The sequence below is a fragment of the Planococcus citri genome, chromosome 1 (assembly GCF_950023065.1).
Source record: "Planococcus citri chromosome 1, ihPlaCitr1.1, whole genome shotgun sequence".
NCBI lineage: Eukaryota > Metazoa > Arthropoda > Insecta > Hemiptera > Pseudococcidae > Planococcus > Planococcus citri.
In genome coordinates this window covers 6,721,312-6,743,399 of record NC_088677.1, presented here as the reverse complement: position 1 = coordinate 6,743,399, position 22,088 = coordinate 6,721,312, and the positions used below count along the sequence as shown (strand labels likewise).

Below are 22,088 nucleotides of genomic sequence, written 5' to 3'. Positions count from 1 at the left end.
TCAGAACTTTTTTACAAATTATTGAAAAAAACAAGATTATTTTGAATCTCTCACTAAAAAACTAGTAGGTAGAAATTTTACAAATTTCTGATAAAAATAATTGTAATTTTTTTAATTTTAGGAGAAAATTAAAAAAAAAAATCAAAAATGAAACAAAATAATACAACTGATAATTTCGACCATAATCGATCATCTGAAATCGAAAATTGGAAACGAATCGAATTTTGATTAAGAAAGTTTTGCCTGAAACAATTTTTCATTTTGAATATTATGATCGATCAAAATGAGATCGAAAATCGAAAATCAACCCATTCTTGGAATTAGATTATGCGATTTGCGATGATTATCGATCTTAGATTACAAAGTTCATTTTTGAGGATAAAATTGATTTTTTCATTTTCGAACATGATTTATCATGTGAAGTCGAAAATCAAAAATGAATCGATTTTTGGAATTTGATCTATCGATTTTCAATAATTAGGGTAGTGATTTTCATTTTTCAGGATACAATTGATTTTTTCATATCGAGCATGATTGATCGTGTGAGGTCTAAAATCGAAAATGAATCGATTTTTGGAATTCGATAAATCGATTTCTGATAAATTATAGATTTTTGATTAGGAAATTTAATTGAATAGAATTATTTTCATTTCGAACAAGATTGATCATATTATGACATCGCCTTGGAAATCGATTAATCGATTTTCAACAATTGATTTTTTCATTTCAGACAAGATTGATCGTGTGAAGTCGAAAATCGAAAATTAATCGATTTTTGGAATTCGATTAATCGATTTTCAATAATTTCCTAGGTACTCATTTTAGATTGCAAAGTTCATTTTCGAGGATAGAATTGATTTTTTTCATTCCGAACATGATTGATCGTGTAAAGTCGAAAATCGAAAATGAATCGATTTTTGAAATTCGATTAATCGATTTTCAATAATTACTGATTTTAGATCACAACGTTCATTTTCTAGGATGAAAATGATTTTTTCATATCGAACATGATTGACCGTGTGAGGGCGAAAATCGAAAATGAATCGATTTTTGGAATTCGATTAATCAATTTTCAATGATTACTCATTTTAGATTTCAAAGTTCATTTTCGAGGATGAAAATGATTTATTCATATCGAACATGATTGACCGTGTGAGGGCGAAAATCGAAAATGAATAGATTTTTGGAATTCGATTAATCGATTTTCAATAATTACTGATTTTTTAGGTTTCAAAGTTCATTTTCGAGGATGAAAATGATTTTTTCATATCGAACATGATTGACCGTGCGTGAGGGCGAAAGTCGAAAATGGATCGATTTTTGAAATTCGATTGATCGATTTTGATTAGAAAATATAATTTTCATTTAGAACAAAGATTGATCATAAATGAGATCGCCTTGGAAATCGATTAATCGATTTTCGATCATTATCGATTTCTAACTGAGGAGTTCATTTCTGAGAATAAAATCGATTTTTCATTTCGAACTTGATCGATCGTATGGAATTAAAGATTGAAAATAAATCGATTTATGGAGTTGGATTAATCGATTTTTTGACGGTAGGTGCAACGAACTGCAATGTTGAGTCGAAAATTAATTTTTCATTTCGAACAAAATCAATCAATTAAGATCGAAAATCGAAAATGAATCGATTCTTTGCATTCGATTATAGATTTTAGATTTGTTGATCGATTTCCAAGTACTCTGAAGGTGAAAATTTATGTCTTATTTCGAACATGATCGATCATAAGTAATATCGAAAATCGAAAATGAATCGACTCTTTGCATTCGATTATCGATTTTAGATTTTTTGATCGATTTCTAAGCATTCTGAAGGTGAAAATTTATGTTCTATTTCGAACATGATCGATCATATAAGTAATATCGAAAATCGAAAATCGAAAATTAATCGATTTTTGTGATTCAATTAATCGATTTTCGATAATGATCGAGTTTTGATTGGAAAGTCCATTTTTGGGGCTAGAATAATTGGTTTTACGTTTTGAGCAGGCGATCGATTATTTTTGTAGCATTTATGAAGGTTATTGAGAAAAGTTTACAAATAATTTTCAAAAATGCCAAAAGTTCAAAGTTGAGCTTTTTTGATGAAAGTTCAATTTCTATAAGTTTGGCAAATTTTGGACCTTGAATTTTCACTAAAAAATTTGAACGAAAAAATAAAGAAAACATACTTCTATGATATTTGCAGCTATGCAATTTTCGTTTTTGATTTTCTGACGAAAAATCAGGACTTTTTTACTGCCTATTTGAAAAAAAAAAAAAAAGCAGGACTACTTTGAATCTCTTACCAAAGAACTAGAAATTTTTGGAACTTCTGAAAGACTTTTCTAAAATCTTGGCAAAAATTGAGACTGTTTAAAAATACATAATTCCAACAAAGAATCGGAACGGTTGGAAAATTAGTACATTTTCAAATTACTGGAAAAAATTAGGTCTTTTCTAAATGTTGGCTAAAAATCGTGACCTTTTTCAAATTTCTGATAAAAGTTGTGACTTATTCATTAAAATCCTGAATAAAATCACCGCAAGTTTTTGAATCTCTGGCTTGAAAATCAAAATTTTCTAAAACCAACAAACATTGGAATTTTTTTGAATTTTTTTCAAACTTTGATAAAAATTAGCTTAGATTATAAGTACTTAGGTACCCTATTTTTTTACACTTCTGAAAAAAATCAGGATGATTCCAGAATTGAGACATTTTTAGTTTTTTTTGAATTTCTGTAAAAGAATAAGGACTTTCTCCAATTCTGGATAAAAAATCAGAAATTTCTGACAAAAATTGGAATTTTTTGAATTTTGGGAAAAAATCAAAACTTTTCTGAAATCTTGACAAAAATTGAAACTTATTTTTAAAAATTCTGACACAAAATCAGGACCGTTGGAAAATCGAGATATTTTCGAATTATGCACTGGAAAAAATTAGGACTTTTTGAAAATTATTTATTTTTTATTTAACGAGCCATACTTATTGTTGGCTAAATAAAAAATCGTGACCTTTTTCAAATTTCTGATAAAATTGCGACTTATTCGTTAAAATCTTGAACAAAATCACAAGCTTTTGAATCTCTCGTTTCTCAAATTGCTGGCAAAAATTGGGATTTATTTTTTGAAAATTCACACAGCCAAATGCGATAGGTATTTTTTCTCAATCAACAAACTTAATTCGCACAGAAAAAAACACTACAATCAGACACAATTGATGCAGATTTTAATAATTTATCGACGCGGTAACAATAATAAAAAGCCATCCAGAACTTGAGACACACGCATAAAGGTCGACACACCAGTAAACCCTCTCTTTAAATACCGATAACACAACTACCAAGTAGGTTCCCTTAACCACAAGGCTTCTATATAGCTTTGTATGTAGCAATTTCGCTGAAAATTCGAAACATCGAACTTATGAATATTTCACTCGGTTTCATAGCAAACTGAGCAACGTACTCGTACATAGTTTTGTCATCGTACTTGTGTTCAAACTATAGTATAACATAGCTATAGTAGAGGATGCTGGCTCGTAAATTGTCCTTTATAATATTATAGTTTGCAGTGAGCTCGATAAAGCGAACTGTATATCTACTGTACGTCCGTCGACGGAATATTTTCCACGTAATATATCGTGTTAGCCTTTTAATACACTCAAAAATTTATTAATCCGTTTATCTAGCGCGCAATTCTCATTTACTGACTCTTTGGTCGGCGATTTGTAATTTAATAAACGAAAACCTTCTCTATGTACACGTTTACCTTCAGACTTTTGCTCGCTATATAATATACAGATGACGATGAGCAAAGCAGTGTGTGTGTGTGTGTGTGTGAGGGACCAGGCCACACAGTCCAGTGTATAGCCATAGGATCATGTATACAGTATATTAACACAATCACGGATACGTAACAATAAATTAGCTTATAATTAAAACACACATACACGAACGCCAGTCGCCACTTCAAAGCGAATTAATTAAATATTCATGCGCTCGGTTAAATTAATATCTATATATCTATGGCTCTATATCGTTGATGAAAAAATAACAAACAAAATACCTTCGCTGGTACGTACTATTCTCCCTTACATCGTCGTCGTGGGGTAATTCCCCCTACACCTTGGTCAAATTTCATATATCATTTTACATAGGTAGGTACCTAGACTATCCGGTTCATTAATTCGATTATATCGTGGGTTTTTTTTTAAATACCTGCTACGAAACAAAAAAAACGAGTAACAAAAATTACGTCAAAGTATAAACTTATTCCCTCCATAGACTACACGTTGACGAGAGACTGTAAATCATTTTCATAACAAAAATAAACTCATACTTATCGCGTATTTTAAGTTTAAATGCTCGAAAAAAATAAATCAAGTTAGATGCTGATAAAAATTATTTCAGCCTCGAAATAATATCTTCACATAAATACGAGTACGAAACATAACAGTCCAGATTTGAAATTCACCAAAAGCTGCATTGTATGTACATGTCGAATTCGAATTGCGAAGTTTAAAGCTCTGCCTCTCTCGATTCTCGGTGGACTTGACGCTATAGGGGGTGTTATGTCAGTCAGCGAACATGTTGGTCTTGACAGAAGTGTGAGGCTGAGTCTTTTCCGTATGAATAAATTTAAAAGCTATCTTCATTCGAGTTGTTTATACGCTTCGATGCTATCCAATTGTGTAGTAATATATGTGTAGGTCCTCGAGTATACCTACATTACAATGTATTGATAGTACACTGACATTGACAGCAGCCAAGCAGCGAGCAAATATAAATAAATGGATAAATACACGACGTGGGTACTAGGTACGACTCGAGAGATGTTTTAATGCTGTTTTTCGTCAGTAGGGAGAGGTCTAAAATCATTTTTCCTTTAGTTATATTTTTTTCCAAAAATAAGACAAATTTTGGAGTTTGGCAAATCGAGAAGGCTTGGAACCGACAAAACGTAGTTTTAGAAGCTTGATAAATTTTTTCAATCAGTTTTGCAAGAAGAGTATGGAATTGAATATTTAAAAATTTGCCAAAAAACAAAAAATAAATTTATGCAGTTGAAATTTTGATTAAGTTTACGAGAATTCTTGAAACGTGATTTTTCCAAAATAATTTTCAACCAGACTGGACTAAAAAAATCGAAAGAGCATCTAAAAATACACTCTTATTTGATTTTTGGAGAATTTTTGAAAGGTCGAATTTGGCTCTTCTCCGTGAAAAACATAACAATTTGAAAGTCGGAGGGGGGGGGGTCTTTGTTGCTTGGAGTACCCTTGTCGATGATTCAGATTTTCTCACGATGAATTTTTAGAATTATTTGTAGGTATTTAAAAACAATAAGAAAAATTTCACAGAAATGAAAGATTTGTCATGAAAAATCGCCATTCAATCAGAGAGGGAAATCATATTCCAAAGTGATCAATATTGCTCGTGAAATCCAAATCAATTTCAGAAGCCTGCTTCGTCCTCTAAAGATAGCTCTTCTAGATGCATTAAAATGGAGTTGAAATATATTTTTTATTTTTTTTTTGCTCCAAACCAACATCTTCCCCCCTCCTTCTAAACTTGTTGATTTTCATTTTTAAAAAAAAACTGAAAATTTTAGCCTTTCAGTTTCACAAATTGTGCCCTCCAGTTACAAAAAAAATGAAAAAAAGTTACTGTTTTTGCATTAGGATTATTTTAAACAATCCTTTTTTCAGAAAAAAAAAATCTCCCCTTGTTTCTCCAAGTTATTCTCGTGCACCTATAAAGAGTCCCTTGAAGCAGGAAAAAATCAAAAAAAAAAAAAATACCTAAATCAAAAGTGTTTGAAAATGACTCGTTTCTGTGTCAGAGTTTTTCTAAATAACCCACCTTTTTCAAGATTGGTCCCCTGAACAATGACAAGATGCCTAACAGGCCCTACTGGTCTTATTAGTCCTACTAAAGCTCTACTTTTTCTCAAAAGTCCTTTTAGTCCTACTAGAGTCCTACTTTTCAACAATTTTATCCAAAAGTCCTACTTTTTTTTTCATTTAGACTTTTTCAAACTATAGGAGAAGGTACAAATATGGACCCCCTCTAGCTTTTTGGCTTTAAAGGGTAGAAAAAATTATCAAAAATTTTTTTCAAATATACCATTTCAAAGGCCAAAGACTCTAGTATGTTGTGTAAAAAAAATTTTTTTGTTGAAAACTCACCCATGTAGAAATTTGAAATTTAGAAAAGTGACATAAAGTGGTACAAATATGGACCCCCCCCCCCTCAAAAAATGGATAAATATTTCAGAAAATTGTACAAAAATTTATTTAAAGATGTTTTTCGATGCTTTGGACTTGTCTTATTCTTTTCTATGTATTCTAAAAACCATTGAATTAACATTGAATGAAAAAAAAATTTAGGGGTCCATATTTATACCCATGCAAAAAATTGGCCAAGTTTGTGAAAAATGAAAAAATTATGGTATCATTTTTGACACTTCGGACTTGTCTTCTTTGTTAATAACACTTTTCTCGACATTCTAAAAAATATTGAATCAAAATTAGGTAAAAAAATTTAGGGGTTCATATTATTTATTCCCATGCAAAAAATCGGCTCAGTTTATGAAAAATGAAAAAAATTATGAAAATCAGTAAAGTAAAGACAAAATATGAAAGCATATTTTGAAAGTACACATTGTAAGCTACTTACTTCGCTAATAATTTTTTTTCCAAACTTTATTTGAAGTTCAAAAAAAACAATTGATGATGAGAGACACCCAAGTTTGCATGGATCTGAAATAAGTACTTGGATCATCGATACTACACTACTAGTATAATTTTTAGTACCCAGCATGGCCGTAGCGCTAGTAGTTGTACACTAAACCATGATGGGGGGGGGGTCCATATTTGTACGTGGGTCCATAATTGTACCTTCTCCTCTTTCAATTTTTCCCCTTTTTTCCAGAATTTTGAACAAATTTTAGAGAAGAGCTCATTTTTGTCGAGTGTTGCAGCAAAAAACAAAAATCTACGCCAAAAATCAACTAAATATTATAATTTGTTCCATTTTTCTTGATTTTTTTCAACTTGGGGGCTCCATACAATTGTGGACCAAAATGGTTAGGTATATATAGGGGGATCAGGAGAGATTTTTTCTGGAAAACGGAATTACATATAAATATTTTGACGCAGGTAGAGATAAGAATTTTTCAGAAGAGTTAAATGTATTGATTTTTTGTTTGCCTTTCAATATTGGAAGGGGGAGGGGGAGGCCCTGGCACTAGGGTTTCAAATTTGGTGGCCAATCAAAAAGTAGAGCATTACCTACTTTCAGAAGTGAAGTCTGCAATCAAATATAGGAAGGCTGCCGGTGTGGATAACTTTAAACTAAGCTATTTATGTCAAGTAAAAATACGATTACTTAAGATTATTGGAGAGGGAGGATGTTTTGGATAGTTGCTGGTTTGACGAGTTGGTTTGTGTTTTTTTTGACAGGGTTTTCACTATTATGTGGTAATGTCGTACTACAACTGATATTTTGACAACATTTACCAAATACCAACTTGTGTGATAAAAATATTTCAGCATTTGTTTTGAAGTACTGTTTTTGGAAAAAAATGTTGTCTCACATTTTGAGCTCCTGAAAAATAACCGTGAGGAATTTTGTCAAGAGCCCAAGTAAAATGAAATCTCTGATTCCTTCTTGTCAATAATCACTAAATTACCTTTTTGTGAAAAGCTGATACTTTTTTCCCACGGCCAGTTTAAGTAGAAATGGCATAGTGGGGATGTTTTGGACACTGCGATAAATTTGTGTTAATTTGTTATGTTTGGGTGTACGAATGCCTCAGTTTTATCTGACAAAACCAGGAAAGACTTTTAATGAGTCTGGAATGATAAATGCTAATCAAGAACAATTTGAAGTTGCCTCATGAAAATATGTCGATTTGAGGAGGCCAGCACTGGCTGAAAAATATGGCATAAAAAAGCCGACTCTTCAACATTGCCTCACTAATATTAAAAACAATCCGAGTCAACTGAAATTGTGTGACATTGTGTACAGATACTGACAATTGATTTTTAATGGATTGAAATTTGTGATTTCCAAAGATAAACATTAAAAAAACGTCTTTTCTCAGCGTGTCCAAAACATCACCCATTTGTCCAACACATCCACCCAACACGTGTTTTCTTTAAAGTCCAGTGGTTTGTTCAATTTGGAACTTGAAAATTTTTTGTGCAGGTCAAAATGTGCGCATTGAGATCCTCTTTCAAATAAGACCAACCCCACCTTTCTAAGTGTTTCCTATCGCTCGCAATTTCAAATCAAAGAAAAGTGTCCAAAACATCCTCCCTCGCCCTTACATCCAGCTGGTAGAAAAAAATTAAATTATTTATGATGAATCAGGTAAAAATTTTGATATTTACATTAAGAGAACAATTTCACTACTATTTGAGGTTATTCTCGAGAAATATTTGATTCAACTGGAAAGCTTTACCAGTTCTTGGACACCTAGTTGGAAAATTGATCCTTTGGTCTTGACACTTACATTTCATAAGTGGCCTTTGGCATCCACTTTGCCTTCAACAATGTGGCCAGGTGGCCATGAACAAGGCAATGAGTTCTCTTTCCAGATAGCCATGTCTGCTAGCGAGAGATTTGGCTCTTCTTTTTTCCATTTTGAGTGTGTCTGTCGTCTGGCAAGATAACTCAATTTCAAGTTATGCCAGAATGTTTCAATAATCTGATGCTGAACGGTCAATCTTTCGCTCGATGAAATATCAAAACGGCTATGATTGTCTTTCTCAAGCAAGCTTGATGCAATCAGGAAATGGGATGGAGTGAGGACATTGATTTCCTCAACATCAGTCGTATTTCGAGAAGCATACAATGGTGGAGAGTTCAGAATGGCCTCAATAGCTGTGAGAACTATTTTGAACTCTTCTTTGGTTTGATTAGCTTTTTTTATCGCAGTGAGCAGATGTTTGTCACCAGCTTTGGCAGCTGCTTCCCAGACTCCACCTTGGTGCGGTGTTCTAGGGGAAATGAATTTCCATCCGATGGCGAGGGGTTACTCTTTTCAAGATCATTTTTAGCTCCAAAAAAGTTGTCGAGTTATCAGAGTACATGATTGCAGGTGTACCCCTGTGATTTTGGAAGGGTTGAAATGTGGCTAAAAACGCAGTGGTTGAGAGATCAGATACGGGCTCAATGAATATGGTGCGAGTTACCAAGCAAACAAAGAAAGTATTTCAGAGTTCAATGGTTGGTACATCTGATTGTGAAAGGACCACCATAGTCGACACTGGCATTGGTAAATGGACGAGCAATAGTCAAGCATTCAGCTGGTAAATCACCCACGATTTGGCTGACTGTTTGAGCATTCATACAAGTACACCAGATGCAATCATTGATGGTGTTTTTTGACTAATTGATAAACTCCAGTGACGATCCAGTAACAGCTGAGTATGAATGAGCGAGTAAACAATTGAGAAGAGTGATAGTACTTCTCATGAATATGTCGTGTGAGTAGTTCGGCATACTCAGACTGTCCCTGTAAGATGATCACTACTCGGAGTACTCCAAACTGATTGAGAAATGGAGTTATTGGGTTATGAGATTTCAGCTGCACTTGATTCTGGATAGATTTGGTTTCATCTTTGAACCAAGTACGCTGCGAGATACGAGCAATGACATAAATTGGAAGTCTTTTCAGAATTTTTGAGAGTCAGCACGATTTGAAAACTACGTTTTGAAACTTTTCAAGCAAATTTTTCACACAAAAAAAGTGGCAACACTGATTTTTATGATACCATTAAAAAGCCTTTCAAAATCCCTACCTATTGGCAAAAATCCATTTTGGTAGGTATCGCGGTTATCAAGTAATCCACTGCTGAAATGGATGATATTTCTAGTTCACTCAAAACTTTGACACCCCCTGACATCCTTTAAAAAAGGGCTAGAGGGCTGCGATTTGTGCCATTGGCCATCCCTTTGGAAGGTCATTCCACAGAAAAAATTTCAAAAAAATCGTCAACCCTCCTTATCACTTCTTGGTTGAATTGACGTAGAATGGCCCTACTTGCTTCAGACGAGGGAGAGGATGTGAAAAATTTTCAGCAGGCCCTCATTTTTTTTTGCTCCGGGTCCAAATTGGTTCTAGGTGGAACTGCCTACCTGATCGGCGATCGCAGAAGTGAGGAATGAGCGAATTTTTGAAACAAACATGTTTTTTTGTGCTGAATTTCGCAAAAAATCATTTTGATTTCGAATCGACAACGACTAGAAAATGATACGCTTGAAAAGGACCGGCATAATCGATATGAATGCGCTGCCAATTGCTGCTAGGCTTGTCCCAAGGATGTAACGGAGCTTTTGCAGGACTTTTCTGAGCTGCGGCACATTTTTCACAGTCTCTCACCATACGCTCGATATCTTTATCGATGTTTTTCCAGTATAGATATTTTCGAGCTAACTGTTTCATTTTCGTTACTCCGATGTGCGTATGATGGAGTTTGTTGAGAGTGATTTTTCAAAGGGATTCAGGAATAACAATTCGATGACCTCTGTAAGCTATACCGTCGTCGATCGTAAATAAGCTGTCTGCATCACTAGTTGATTGTAAATTTTGAATGATTTGCTGGATTTCGTTATTGCTTGCAGATTCGCTTTTGATTCCATTGTACGTGAGGGTATTAGAAGAGATTTGATGTATGGTGGTGAGAAGAATTTGATGAACTTCTTCCCAGTTTCTTTTTATCGTCTTTTTTTTAGAGAGAGATATTTCAATATTTTGTACAATTTTCTTTTAAAAAAAAATCACAAAAAAATGGCCGAAAATTCAAGTATGTAGGTAGAGGTACACAAGTAAAATTTTACAACACAAAGTTTAGGTACTTGAAATGATACAACTTTTCAGTGCAAATCGTGCCCCATTTCATGATAAATTTTCGATATTGAGCAAGAATTTATTTGCGATTGAAACGACTAAAATCGAGTGTAATTTTCATCATCGAAAACAGGACGAGGGGATCGAACGACAAATTGGTGCCAATTTCCGTCATTGAAACGTAAAAACTACTTCAGGTGCCAAAAAATTGACGCATCAGTTCTTTCGATGAATTCAATGCACTATGGGCATCATTATAAATGTGGGAGACTCGTTGCCTGGAAAGTTGAATTCTCGGAGAAAAATTATATTTTCGGTCATAAAACCTCATCGATTGATGTACCTATTAAAAAGTTGTGGGCGAGTTTATTTTTAATCTAAACGAAACCGTAATGAATCTGCAATAGCTTTCTCGTTGCATTTACGTCAGTCGATGTGTAAATAATCTGAGATTAGCATCGTTACTCGCTCGTTTTTTTTTTATTTGCAAATCTTGGATTACTCCAACTTCCTAGAGAAGCTATTCGAATCGAAATCAACAAAGACGAGTATAAATTGTGTACATGGGATCGAATTGTGAAAATATATCGAATGCAGTTGCCATTTATGGGTGTACATAAGCACGTTAACACGTTTATGATCATGACTCATTATCCATATAAAGTACCTCCATCATCCATAGGTAGGTAAGGTACTCGTTTTACACAATCAAGTACACACATGTCACGAAATTCAATTCGCCAAGTTATTATTGACAAGGTTAACGACTTTGTATGGGTATGAGTTGGTATAGTTGGTGCTCGGCGGTAGGAAAAACTCCCATGAGAGAAAGCTCGAGACGGTAATTAGTTCAGACGACGACGTAACGTTAAATTGGCGTCGAATGAGTGAAAAATGAGACTTGTGACGTGGTCGAGTCAGCGACTCATCGTTGCTAATAGGACTGTTCATTCATGAAGGTGGACGAATGAGGATTGAGGAATGAGGATAATTTTCATTTTTATTGCTTGATTAATGCATTCACTGAGTCTGAATTTATGCAGGATTTTATTTCATCGAAAAAGATGCTGAATAATACAGATTAAATTTTCATATAGTCTTATTCCCATTTTTCCCCTCCATGTTTAGCTTGTGTTTTCTTCGCAGAAAAATAAGAAAATTCAACTGAAAATATATTCTCTAGCATAGCTTACATTACCCACATACGTATGTATTATAGCCCTACTGTATTTAGCTACCTACATCTACATACCTATACTATACATACGAGTAGATACATACCTACCTAGAGATTACTACAATGTTGTCTTTTTAACCGAGAAAATTTAATTCTGTTTACAGGCTCTGTTATACTTAATATATTTATTAGATCCGCTGGTTAAAGGAGATTACGTTGTTATGTACTTCCATACGCTCACATCCAGCCAAAATTACGCATCGTTTACATGGCTCCGAGAAGTCTACAATATTTTACCATATAAGTGAGTAATTCGGCGACGACGGTGGTCGCTCTCCTATCGTAGTTTAGTCTTTGTCCCGGTGAATATACATAATCGATCTATTTGTGTAACCCTGTCTGCTGAATATACTTATAAGGTATCTTGGCTTTTCAACCCTCATCGCCGCATTCGACTTCGTATATTTCGTTCGCCACTTGACAAAAATATATGACAATTTGCGTAGTTGTAGTATCGCTTGGTATCAAAATAACACACAATGTGGCGTTCTTGTTCGACGAAGAACATTTTTTACCCCTGTGTTCGTAATTCGTCGAAACCATTTTTTTTGTGGAGGGGGTGGGGACTAAAAGAGTGGTAGATTTAATTAAATTTTGATCAAAATGAAAAAACTTGTGGTTAGGGTATTTGGCAGAACCATTTTTGTGTTGTGGAAAGATAACAAAATGTATGATTTTTCTTACTAGCTTGGGTGAAGTTGAAAATTTTGATTTTGGTCCCCTCATTGCTCGTCTTATGCCCCTCCCCTGAGTTTTGGAACTGTCAATTTTTTGATTTGAAGGTCTTTGCACTTCGCTGCCAATGCTTTTATGGCAGTGCAGAAGTTGAGAAATGTCTGCTGATTGTATTGCCACTGTTTTGTGACCACACACAGCATGTACCTAGTTCTTGTTTAAGTCTATTTCTACCATTTCTCCTATCTTTGCACCCAGCTTCTCAATGTTTCTACACAGTCCTAATGTGTTGGCAGGAAAGTGGAGGTGGGATTACCCCATTCCTGCATTGTTTGCCCAAACAATTCTCCCAGTTACCCAATGTTGATAGGAGACTGAGAGTAAGAGCATCCCATCCCCCGGCCCCTTCCCCTGAGCAGGGGTCAATATTGCAAATTTCTGAAAAAATGCCAAAAATGAATTTGGGATCCCAAAAAACCTACATTTTGATATGTCACACAAAAATTTCCAAAATTTTGAGTTTCCGCACCTCCTCCCCTTCCCATTGGGTCAATATTGCAAAATTTTGAAAATTAATGCCAAAAATGAATTCGGGATCCCAAAAAACCTACATACATTTTGATACGTCACTTAAAAATTTCAAAAATTTTGAGTTTTCCTCCCTCCCCCTGGGCGTCAATATTGCAAATTTTCGAAAAATAATGCCAAAAATGAATTCGGGATCCCAAAGAACTACATTTTGATACGTCACTCAGAAATTTCAAAAATTCTGAGTTTTTCTCCCTCCCCGTGGGTGTCAATATTGAAAATTTTTGAAAAATAATGCCAAAAATGAATTTAGGAGCCCAAAAAACTTACAATTGGATATGTCACACAAAAATTTCCAAAATTTTAGTTTTGCCCTTCCCCTGATGGGGGGGGAGGGGTGGAGTCTGGAGTTGAAATTTTGTCAAAAATCAATCAATCAATCAATCAATCAATCAGTCAATTTTATTTATATGAAATCAGCTTTCAGATTTTTGGAGGGAATTTTGTGAGAGGTTGGATTTTTCCATTTCTCATACCTAATGAAAAAATTCACCTTCGCTTTGCTCAGGCAATTTTTTCGCTGGTCGGTTTCGTCATAAATTGCCAAATTCCCTGAAAGTCTTATTGTTTGCAAAAATTGTCGAAGTCTTGCATTTTATCAACTGTGATCTGTCACGAGAAAACCAGGTTAGTGTCCAAAAAATCGATTTGGTTTTTTTTATGGATATTGGTAGTACTCAGTGTGCAGAATCCGCCTGTGGTGGTTAAAACGTTCGAGAACGATTCTTTTGACCCTAAATTCAAGGGTAAAAAAATAGAGCAACTACAAAAAAGTTTGAAAAAAATTTTTTTTTGTGATTTTCTTAAAAAGTATGTTCTGAAGAGTCAATATGCAAATTTTTGGGGCAATCAGCCCACATTTGGAGGATTAGTGCCATTTTATTGAAATTTGAATGAGGCTCAAGCTGGAAAAATCAACTCTTTTCACCTTGAACAAAATTTTTGAAAAAATTTAAAAAATCAATAAATAACTTTATTTTATATTATAATTCATTCTTAGTAGTTTTCGCGAAATTTTTGGCGTGAAATTGACAAAAAACGAAAAAATCGATTTGGGGAAATTTTGATTATCGGCCTTTGGCAACCCTGATTTTGAAAAAAAATTTCAGGTTATGTTGGCACCCCTTGTGGTCAAAAGTGGTCCAAGTTTCACGGACCTACGAATCATAGATCCCCGAACACATAGATTCAAACTTCAAATGCCCGTCCTGTAAAATTTACGTTTTGGACACTAACCTGGTTTTCTCGTGACAGATCACAACTTATGAGTTATGAGTATCATTAATAAATCTCGCTCTTTAGCGCTAAAATGTATCGCTGTGTAATGGTAAATCCTACACTTACTCGTTGTTAGTCCTCAGACTACTTATACCATCTGGCTCTGAGGCCTACTAACGACTAAGTCTCACGGTATCAAATACCTAACTCCGTTCTACCATATACCAAATACTCTCATAAATATAACAACGCAATAAATGACCAAAGTGATTTACTCTGAATATTTATTCAAGCACATGAACAAGGTTTATAGTACATGTTGCTACAATGTACAATTGCTACCATTCATATAACAACGAAAGATTCTGCTTAAAGGCATGAACGTTCTCCAAGCTAGCGTAAAAGCTCTATCTTGCTCGTTAGAAGAAGATTGGAAAACTGCGAAGCAACTCTGTAACTTACTCTCGGCCGTCAGCTTCCCTGAACCAGTCCACCAGATGGCGTTGCACCTGGTTCAGTGCAGCCTCCGACCTGGGCATCAAATTACCACTGTAGAGTGGTAACATGGAGTCCCAAGTACCCTCTACATAATGCCCCGGCTGGGTATAGCTCGGGGGCCCGACTGGATACGCAGCCTAAAAGAGGCCTACTCAGCGTCTCGTAGAGTACTTGGGCTCCTCCTGCCCCGCTTCGTATGCCAGAAGTGGCCTGCTCGTTATATGGCCCTACATCCCTATCTGGCTACTCTTGCAGAATCTTTGTACAATTTCGCGATCTTAAGATTAACATATCTAAACATTTGTATTAATAATAACATTACAATCGAATTTTATCACTATGCTAATCTTATGCATCATACCATTGTCTGGACCGGAACTTGGCTGGAACTCTGGAACTCCTTCTTGACTCGAACCCTGTAAACTACTCAGGTGAGCTACTCGAATAATTCAACTCTTTTCTTTCTCTCTGTTCCAGGTTTTTCACTGGAGTTCAACTCGTTACTTCACTGCTTCCAGACTCAGGTAACTACTCTTTCATTTACTCATAGTCTACCTCCGAATATTAACACTCTGTTTTTTCACAGGTGCTGAACCTTCAACACGTCTGGACCAGTTCACGCATGCTAACTCCAGCTACTCGTATTATTCATGCAGTCTACTCGTTGCTACCTGTCACGGGACGTAATATTTTTTACTTCTATTTTACCATTTTTCGAGAAAAAAAAACTTTGTACTTTGTTTTTTCTCTTTTTTCTTTTCACAGGTATCTCGTTGGTAGAGCTGCTCTTTGGTTCCATTCCCGTTCAAACACATTGGTTCGCGAAATGAAAAACTTCAATACTCATTGCGTAAGTTTTATTTTATATCACATTTTTCACCTCGTATTTTGGCTACTCTTATGATGATCAACAAAAAACACAAACAAAAAACAATCCAAATTTACATCTTTCTCTTTGTTACATACTCGTTTGCCTAATTCAAAAATAACAAAATCATCTCAACACAAAAATTCACGCGTGTGGAGAGAAAAAAAACAACAAACAAATTCACTAAACATTCAATTTGGCACCACTTTCTCTTTATTAGTGCACCAAAACATTCAAAAAATGCAAAAAGTAAAATAAAATAACAAGAACAATCCCATCTACTCGTAAAAAACAATATGGGAAGAACCAATTCTTCTTTCTTGGCTTCTCTTTTGGCAAACGAAAACAAAAAAAAACAATTACATTCTCAAAAAATTATAAAAATAACAAAATTTACAGTCTTCTCCTCTTTTTGACTCAACTAGGAACTATTACAGACGAATTCTAAACCATTTCCGGTCGCTACTCTTTACCGACGGTGATTTTCCGGATTCTGGTTATTTTGGCGCTGAGCCATCTCAGCATCTCGTCATCTAATTTCTCTTCTTTAAATTTAAATAACAATTACACCGTACTTTGTTAATTATCGATGCTACTCGGGAATAATCTAATTTTTACTCTATTTTACAGGTATCGAAGATCTTTACCTTTCGGATGTGCTGCTGTTACTATCATCCCAAACAAACGCTCGTCTCGGTACGTCTTCTCTTTCGTTCGCGTCGTTCATCGTATCGTCAATAACTGTGAGAAACTCAACGAAAAAACCGGTAAGTTCAAATGCACTTTCGTGTTGCTACACTTAATCTACTCTATTTATCTTAATTACCTATGTCTAATTAGAAGATCACTTCTAGCTACTTGAATTTGTCAGTCACAATCCAATACGTCTTACTACTGTAAAACAACCGACAGGTAATTAATTCTCGTATTATCTTACTTTGTTTGTAGGTACGTGTAACCTACTCGTAGGTACTTCTAATCCAGCTTACCTAATCTCAGCGTCGATAGAATTCTCGTCAAACGAATATTCAACACACGAACGTCCAACTAATCAGCTGCAACAGGTAACGAACATCTCAATAGGCTACTCGTAGTTCACTTTTTAATTACACGTACTTCCAATTAGCACTATGTTCAAATATACGATAATTTACTCTGTGCATTTCGCTTACCTTTTGTAATGAAACAAAACTTCGTCGAAAAATTTCATGCCACAACTTGACTACTATCGTTCTTCCAACTCGTTGAAATATGAGAAAAAACCACGTCGCTTCTCGTGTAGCCGGTATGTTCTTCGGCTGTGTGCAAAAAATACCACACTAAATTAATAATCTTTCACTAATCAAGCATGACGTATCGTGTAACACAATTAATTGCACACGAGGACAAACAAATTCAACTTACCCAGTCGAAATACACGAGGAGCTACTCTTTTACTGGAATTTTTCTTCTAATCAACACGTTTCGAATTTTTATTCGCTTTTTTAACGGAAAAATACAACACGAGCGAATTAAAAACCATATTCAATAGACTTACGCCATTTTGATTTTAGGTTTCTTTGTTAGACCTTACCGAAACAAACATGCAGCAAACTGTTCACTTCTCAAATAATTTACCCGATTTTTTACTTTTTACACCAAATTAACCGATTTCGCATATATACCCGCGTACGTGAGCTTTTACGGTCACCAATTAGCGCAAAATTCACCACGAAAGCACCAAAATTCCAACTTTTACAATTACGCACTTTATTGCAAACTTTCAACAAACATTCACGTTATTACATCACACGCATCAATAATACATCAAAACTGCAACGTCCTTGGCATTACTTTTCTCGTTCGTTGGTTCGTTTCAACCGATCTAGTTTTATCAGCTGATGCGTGCGACTCTTTACCACCCCCCGCCTACTCGCTAACGTGCAGACTACTCTCTGCTTCGTACTACAGGTTGCGGGGAGCCGCTCGTTTTCGTTCTCGTTGCGTTCGTTCCATTCTACCCCCCGCCTACTCGCTAGTACTACTTCTCTTCATACAGCTCGTATGCTACTTGGATAGAACTTGCTTTTACTTTCAATGGCTTGCTCTTTTTGGTTTTTTAAAACTAGATTAAAATATTGCTACGAGTAATTTGAATAAAATAAGATTTAAAACTAATAATAAAAAAAAATTATTTACAGATTAAAATTTAGGCACCATGGCCAGTACCTCGAATTCCAGCTACTCTTTTTCTCTTTTTATTTCAGCACGTCCTCGTAATTCATGTACAACTCTACGAACATCACACGGTGATGAGATTCTAATTTTTCCAGAGCTATAAAATTTACTGTTTTCTTTTTTCTTCTTTTCGTGCTTGTAGGTGGTACATAATCCGGATCGTCTGATCCAGGTGCTTTTTCACCTGGCTTCAACTTTTTCGTTCTTTTTCTATCTTTATCTTTCTTTTCCGCGTTCGCAAGTATTTCTCCAGCCTTTGTTGTCAAACCAACGGCTTTTTTAATGCACGTAGCAATCTTCTCGTTTTCTTTATCATCTAACTTGCGTCTCGCATGCTTTTTGAGTTTCTGGAATTCTTGCAGTTTCTTTCCTCTCTTTTCCTCAGCTTGTTCTAGCTCTTTCTTTCGCAATTCTCTAGCCAATAGCCTAGCTGCTCTTTCTGCTGCTTGATCATGTATTTTAGAGTCAATGACCTCTTCTTCGACCTCCTCGTCAATTTCTGGCCTTTCTATCTCTTTCGGCGTTACTTTCTCTTTAATTTTTTCAATTAAGGGCCTTGAGTCTGTCTTTGACTTTAATTTCGGATCATTTTTGAGCTTCTCTTGTTGTTCTAAATTCAAATAAATTGTCATTTGCCTAGCATTGACAATTTGCTCATCAGACTCGTTAGCTATGCTTCTTACTCTGTATGCATTATCTCCGACATGCTTCATGACCATGTAAGGCCCAAAACGCTTAGGAAACAATTTTTTCGAGACTCCTTTATCATATGAGCTCTGTCTGTGTTCCGTAAGCATAACTAATTCCCCCTCCTCGTAACAAATTGGGTCTCCCTTAATTTTATAAAATGCTACTTCATCTCTTGATCTTTGTAGCTTTCTCTTTTCTCGAATAAATGAAATTAACGCCTGCTGCTCGGTCATTTCATCAACTCGCAGGTCTACCAACTCTTGTGTATACACCGCCTTACGCGCTAGCTTATCAGCGGCATGGTTGTTACGATCGAAGCTTCTCGCAGGTGTGTGCTTTAACTCAAACTTCTCAAACTTTTCTTTCAATTCTAAAATTTCTTGAAAAATTTCTCGGTGCACAACTGGTTTTTTACTAGCATTCTTCCAGTTATTGATCTTCCATTTCTCTACATTATAATTTATTGCTGTTGTTAAATAGCATGAATCCGAAAATATTTTTCCTCTTTTTGCACCTAGTTTGAGCATCACTTTCATAGCTTTGCACAGAGCTATCGCCTCGGCCAAATTATTGGTATTCCGGTACCTAGGGTGGTCTACTCTTTCGGATATATTAAATTCTCCAGTAGGAGTCCAAGCCACCCCTATACCTGCTATGGCATCACTGGAACCGTTGTTTGAGCAAGCTCCATCAACGGCTGCCCAGTAATAACCATCCTCGTCACGTATCAGGTTTGAGAGCTCCATAGGCTTTTCCATGAGCGTCTCGGTAGTCACAGATTTAGGATTTTTCTCGATTTGGTCCTGCTGCAGCTTCTTGAGCAGGTACTTAGAATTTAACTTAGCCAATTTGGTTGGCATGTTGGCAGAAAACTCATCTTCGATGCCCCATACCTCATTCGGTTTTATGCCAAATTCAGTAGGGGTATTGTTTATTTCAGACTCTATTTTCTTAACATGCACGTGCCAACCGTGGTGAGTATACTCGTCATTCTCGGGCTCATCGTTCAACTTTGCTCTCAGCCTATCTCCAATTATGCGCATTGTGCGCTCAACCAGAGAAGACTGAGGGTTGTAAGTTGTAGTATGGCCTATTTTTATACCATTTGCGGTGAGCATCTCGTTCCACGCCTCACTCCTAAATTGGCTGCCATTGTCTGTAATTACTTTGCGAACTTTGTGGCCCAGCTTCTCTATATCATTTAGCACAGTTTCCATCGCGTGCACTACTGTCTCAGCTGGAATTGACTCCAGTGGAATAATCCACACTTTCGACGTAAATACGCACTTTGCGACAAACATATACTTGGGCTCTCCGTACTCGTTCGCTATTGGTCCACACAGGTCCGCAGAAATGACATCCGCTATGTTAAACGCTTCTATTTGTGAAAATTGCAAGCGCTTCTTCTCGCTATAACCTTTGGTCTTTCTACAAGTGATGCACTCGCTCGTAATAATTCGTGTAGTTTTCACAATATTTGGTGAATAATATAACCGTTTAAAGACCGCTTCTAGTTTATGCGCTCCAATATGGCCATACATCTCGTGCAAGTAAAAAATGGTATCCCTGAACAACTCGTCAGGCATCACTGGAATTCTTGAGCCATCTTTGAATTTTCTGAATAGCAACTCTTTGTCTTTCTCTTTGATCACTGCATATTTAGCTTGCATTCTTCTCTTTGATTCTAACTGTTTTGCAGTCATATCAAGCTCTGAGGCGTTCAGTTTGCGCACTATCTTAGTACACATCCTATCACGACTCTGGAAGATGTCCAAGCGTCTCAGGTGATCCAAGACTTCATCTTTTACTAATTCTACAAATGACACATCTAATGGCACCATGTTTGTCCAATTTGTATCGTAAACTGTCAACTCAGGCGCCTGAATTCCATACCATTGACCTCTTACTTTATGTTTCAAATCATACACGAGATCGTAACAATTCAACTCTGTGATCCAGCCAGCCGCTTTTCTATGCACCTTAGCCAGAGTTGTAAACTTGTGCACGACTGACTGGAGATCACCTCTCACGTGTATTCGCCTACCATGGAGCCATAGCTGAAGCTTATTTATTACTCTTACCAAAGCAAACATTTCGCGCTCAATTAACGTATAATTTTGCTGATGTTGTTTAAACGCGCTACTCACGAACATTACTACTTTGTCTTCACCTTTGATGTTTTGGTATAAGACGCCATTGAGCGAATGCTCAGTAGACACTGTATCTAGGTATAAATCTTCTCCGTCAACTGGTGACATAAGCTCAAACTCTTTCGTAAATTCCACTGTGAGCTTCTCTACTGCTTCCTCTTGAGCGGTGCCCCATACAAATGGCACACCTTTCCGAGTTAAATCATAGAGTGGCTTCACAATATCTTGATAATTAGGGATGAAGCGACTATAGATACCAGTTAACCCTATTAAGGTTAAAACATCTCTTACGTTACCTAATTTAACTTTACCAGTTCTCTTTAACGTCTTCTTTTGTATATACTCTAAATAACCTTCAATTTTCTTACTCTGTTTTTTTATGCTTCTAGTTGAGATATTGAAGCCAAGATGGTCGGTGGAACTGGCAAAGAATTTACACTTGTTCGGGTTAAGTTTGAGCCCATGCTCACGCAACAACTCAAGTACTTTTTTCAACAGCCTCAGCATCTCTGAGAAGGTGAGTGACCTTAGCAACAAATCATCCACGTATTTCGTAACTCCAGGCATATCCGGTATTACTTCATTAATTACTTTTACAAATTCCGCAGATGAAATTTTCAAGCCATACGGGAGTCTTATCATTTGGTAGACTCTACCATCGACCTTGAAACCAGTATACTTGCGCGACTCTGGATCCAGTACCAACTGCCAAAAGGCTGTCGTGAAATCTAACGTTGTGAAGAAACGGGCTTCTCCATCTGAGGTAATTATTCTATCTAAGAGGCCCGCCTCGTTGTAATTAGTTTGTAATATCGGGTTCAACTCTACTGGATTTAAACACAGTCTTACGCTTCCGTCTTTTTTCTCGTTGGGTACTAATGGATTTATGTAAGTGGTATCAGACGGCTCTGCTACCTCTTGCTCAACCATGTCAGCCAAAGCACGTCTAATTTTGTCAAGTTGCTTGTTTGACGGATTGTATTTAGGCCCTACGAAGTTCGGAATTTTGTTAGGATCTACAAACTTCAATTTCACCATAGCTCCTTTGTATTTACCCGGAAATCTACTAAACACATCTCTGAATTTGAGC

General features: G+C 35.9%; 2 protein-coding genes across 2 annotated transcripts in view; one reads left to right on the top strand and one right to left on the bottom strand.

The window, feature by feature from the left end:
* The window catches only part of Gdap2 (ganglioside induced differentiation associated protein 2), a 151,658-nt gene that overhangs the window by 102,785 nt on the left and 26,785 nt on the right, over positions 1-22,088 (top strand). Inside the window, exon 9 of the mRNA XM_065365114.1 lies at positions 12,199-12,338. Coding sequence (XP_065221186.1) covers positions 12,199-12,338 — 140 coding nt within the window. The remainder of the gene's footprint in view (positions 1-12,198; positions 12,339-22,088) is intronic.
* LOC135846145 (uncharacterized) lies at positions 14,846-20,334 on the bottom strand. The gene is made up of 5 exons (XM_065365113.1): positions 17,346-20,334; positions 17,114-17,239; positions 16,931-16,996; positions 16,589-16,835; positions 14,846-16,486 (listed from the first exon to the last, which is right to left on the bottom strand). The coding sequence occupies exon 1, from the start codon at positions 20,147-20,149 to the stop codon at positions 18,179-18,181; it is 1,971 nt and encodes a 656-aa protein (XP_065221185.1). The 5' UTR covers positions 20,150-20,334; the 3' UTR covers positions 14,846-16,486; positions 16,589-16,835; positions 16,931-16,996; positions 17,114-17,239; positions 17,346-18,178.

Coding starts and splice junctions, on each gene's coding strand:
- LOC135846145 (XM_065365113.1), bottom strand. CDS start 20,149: ATGTTTGTCGCAAAGTGCGTATTTACGTCGAAAGTGTGGATTATTCCA.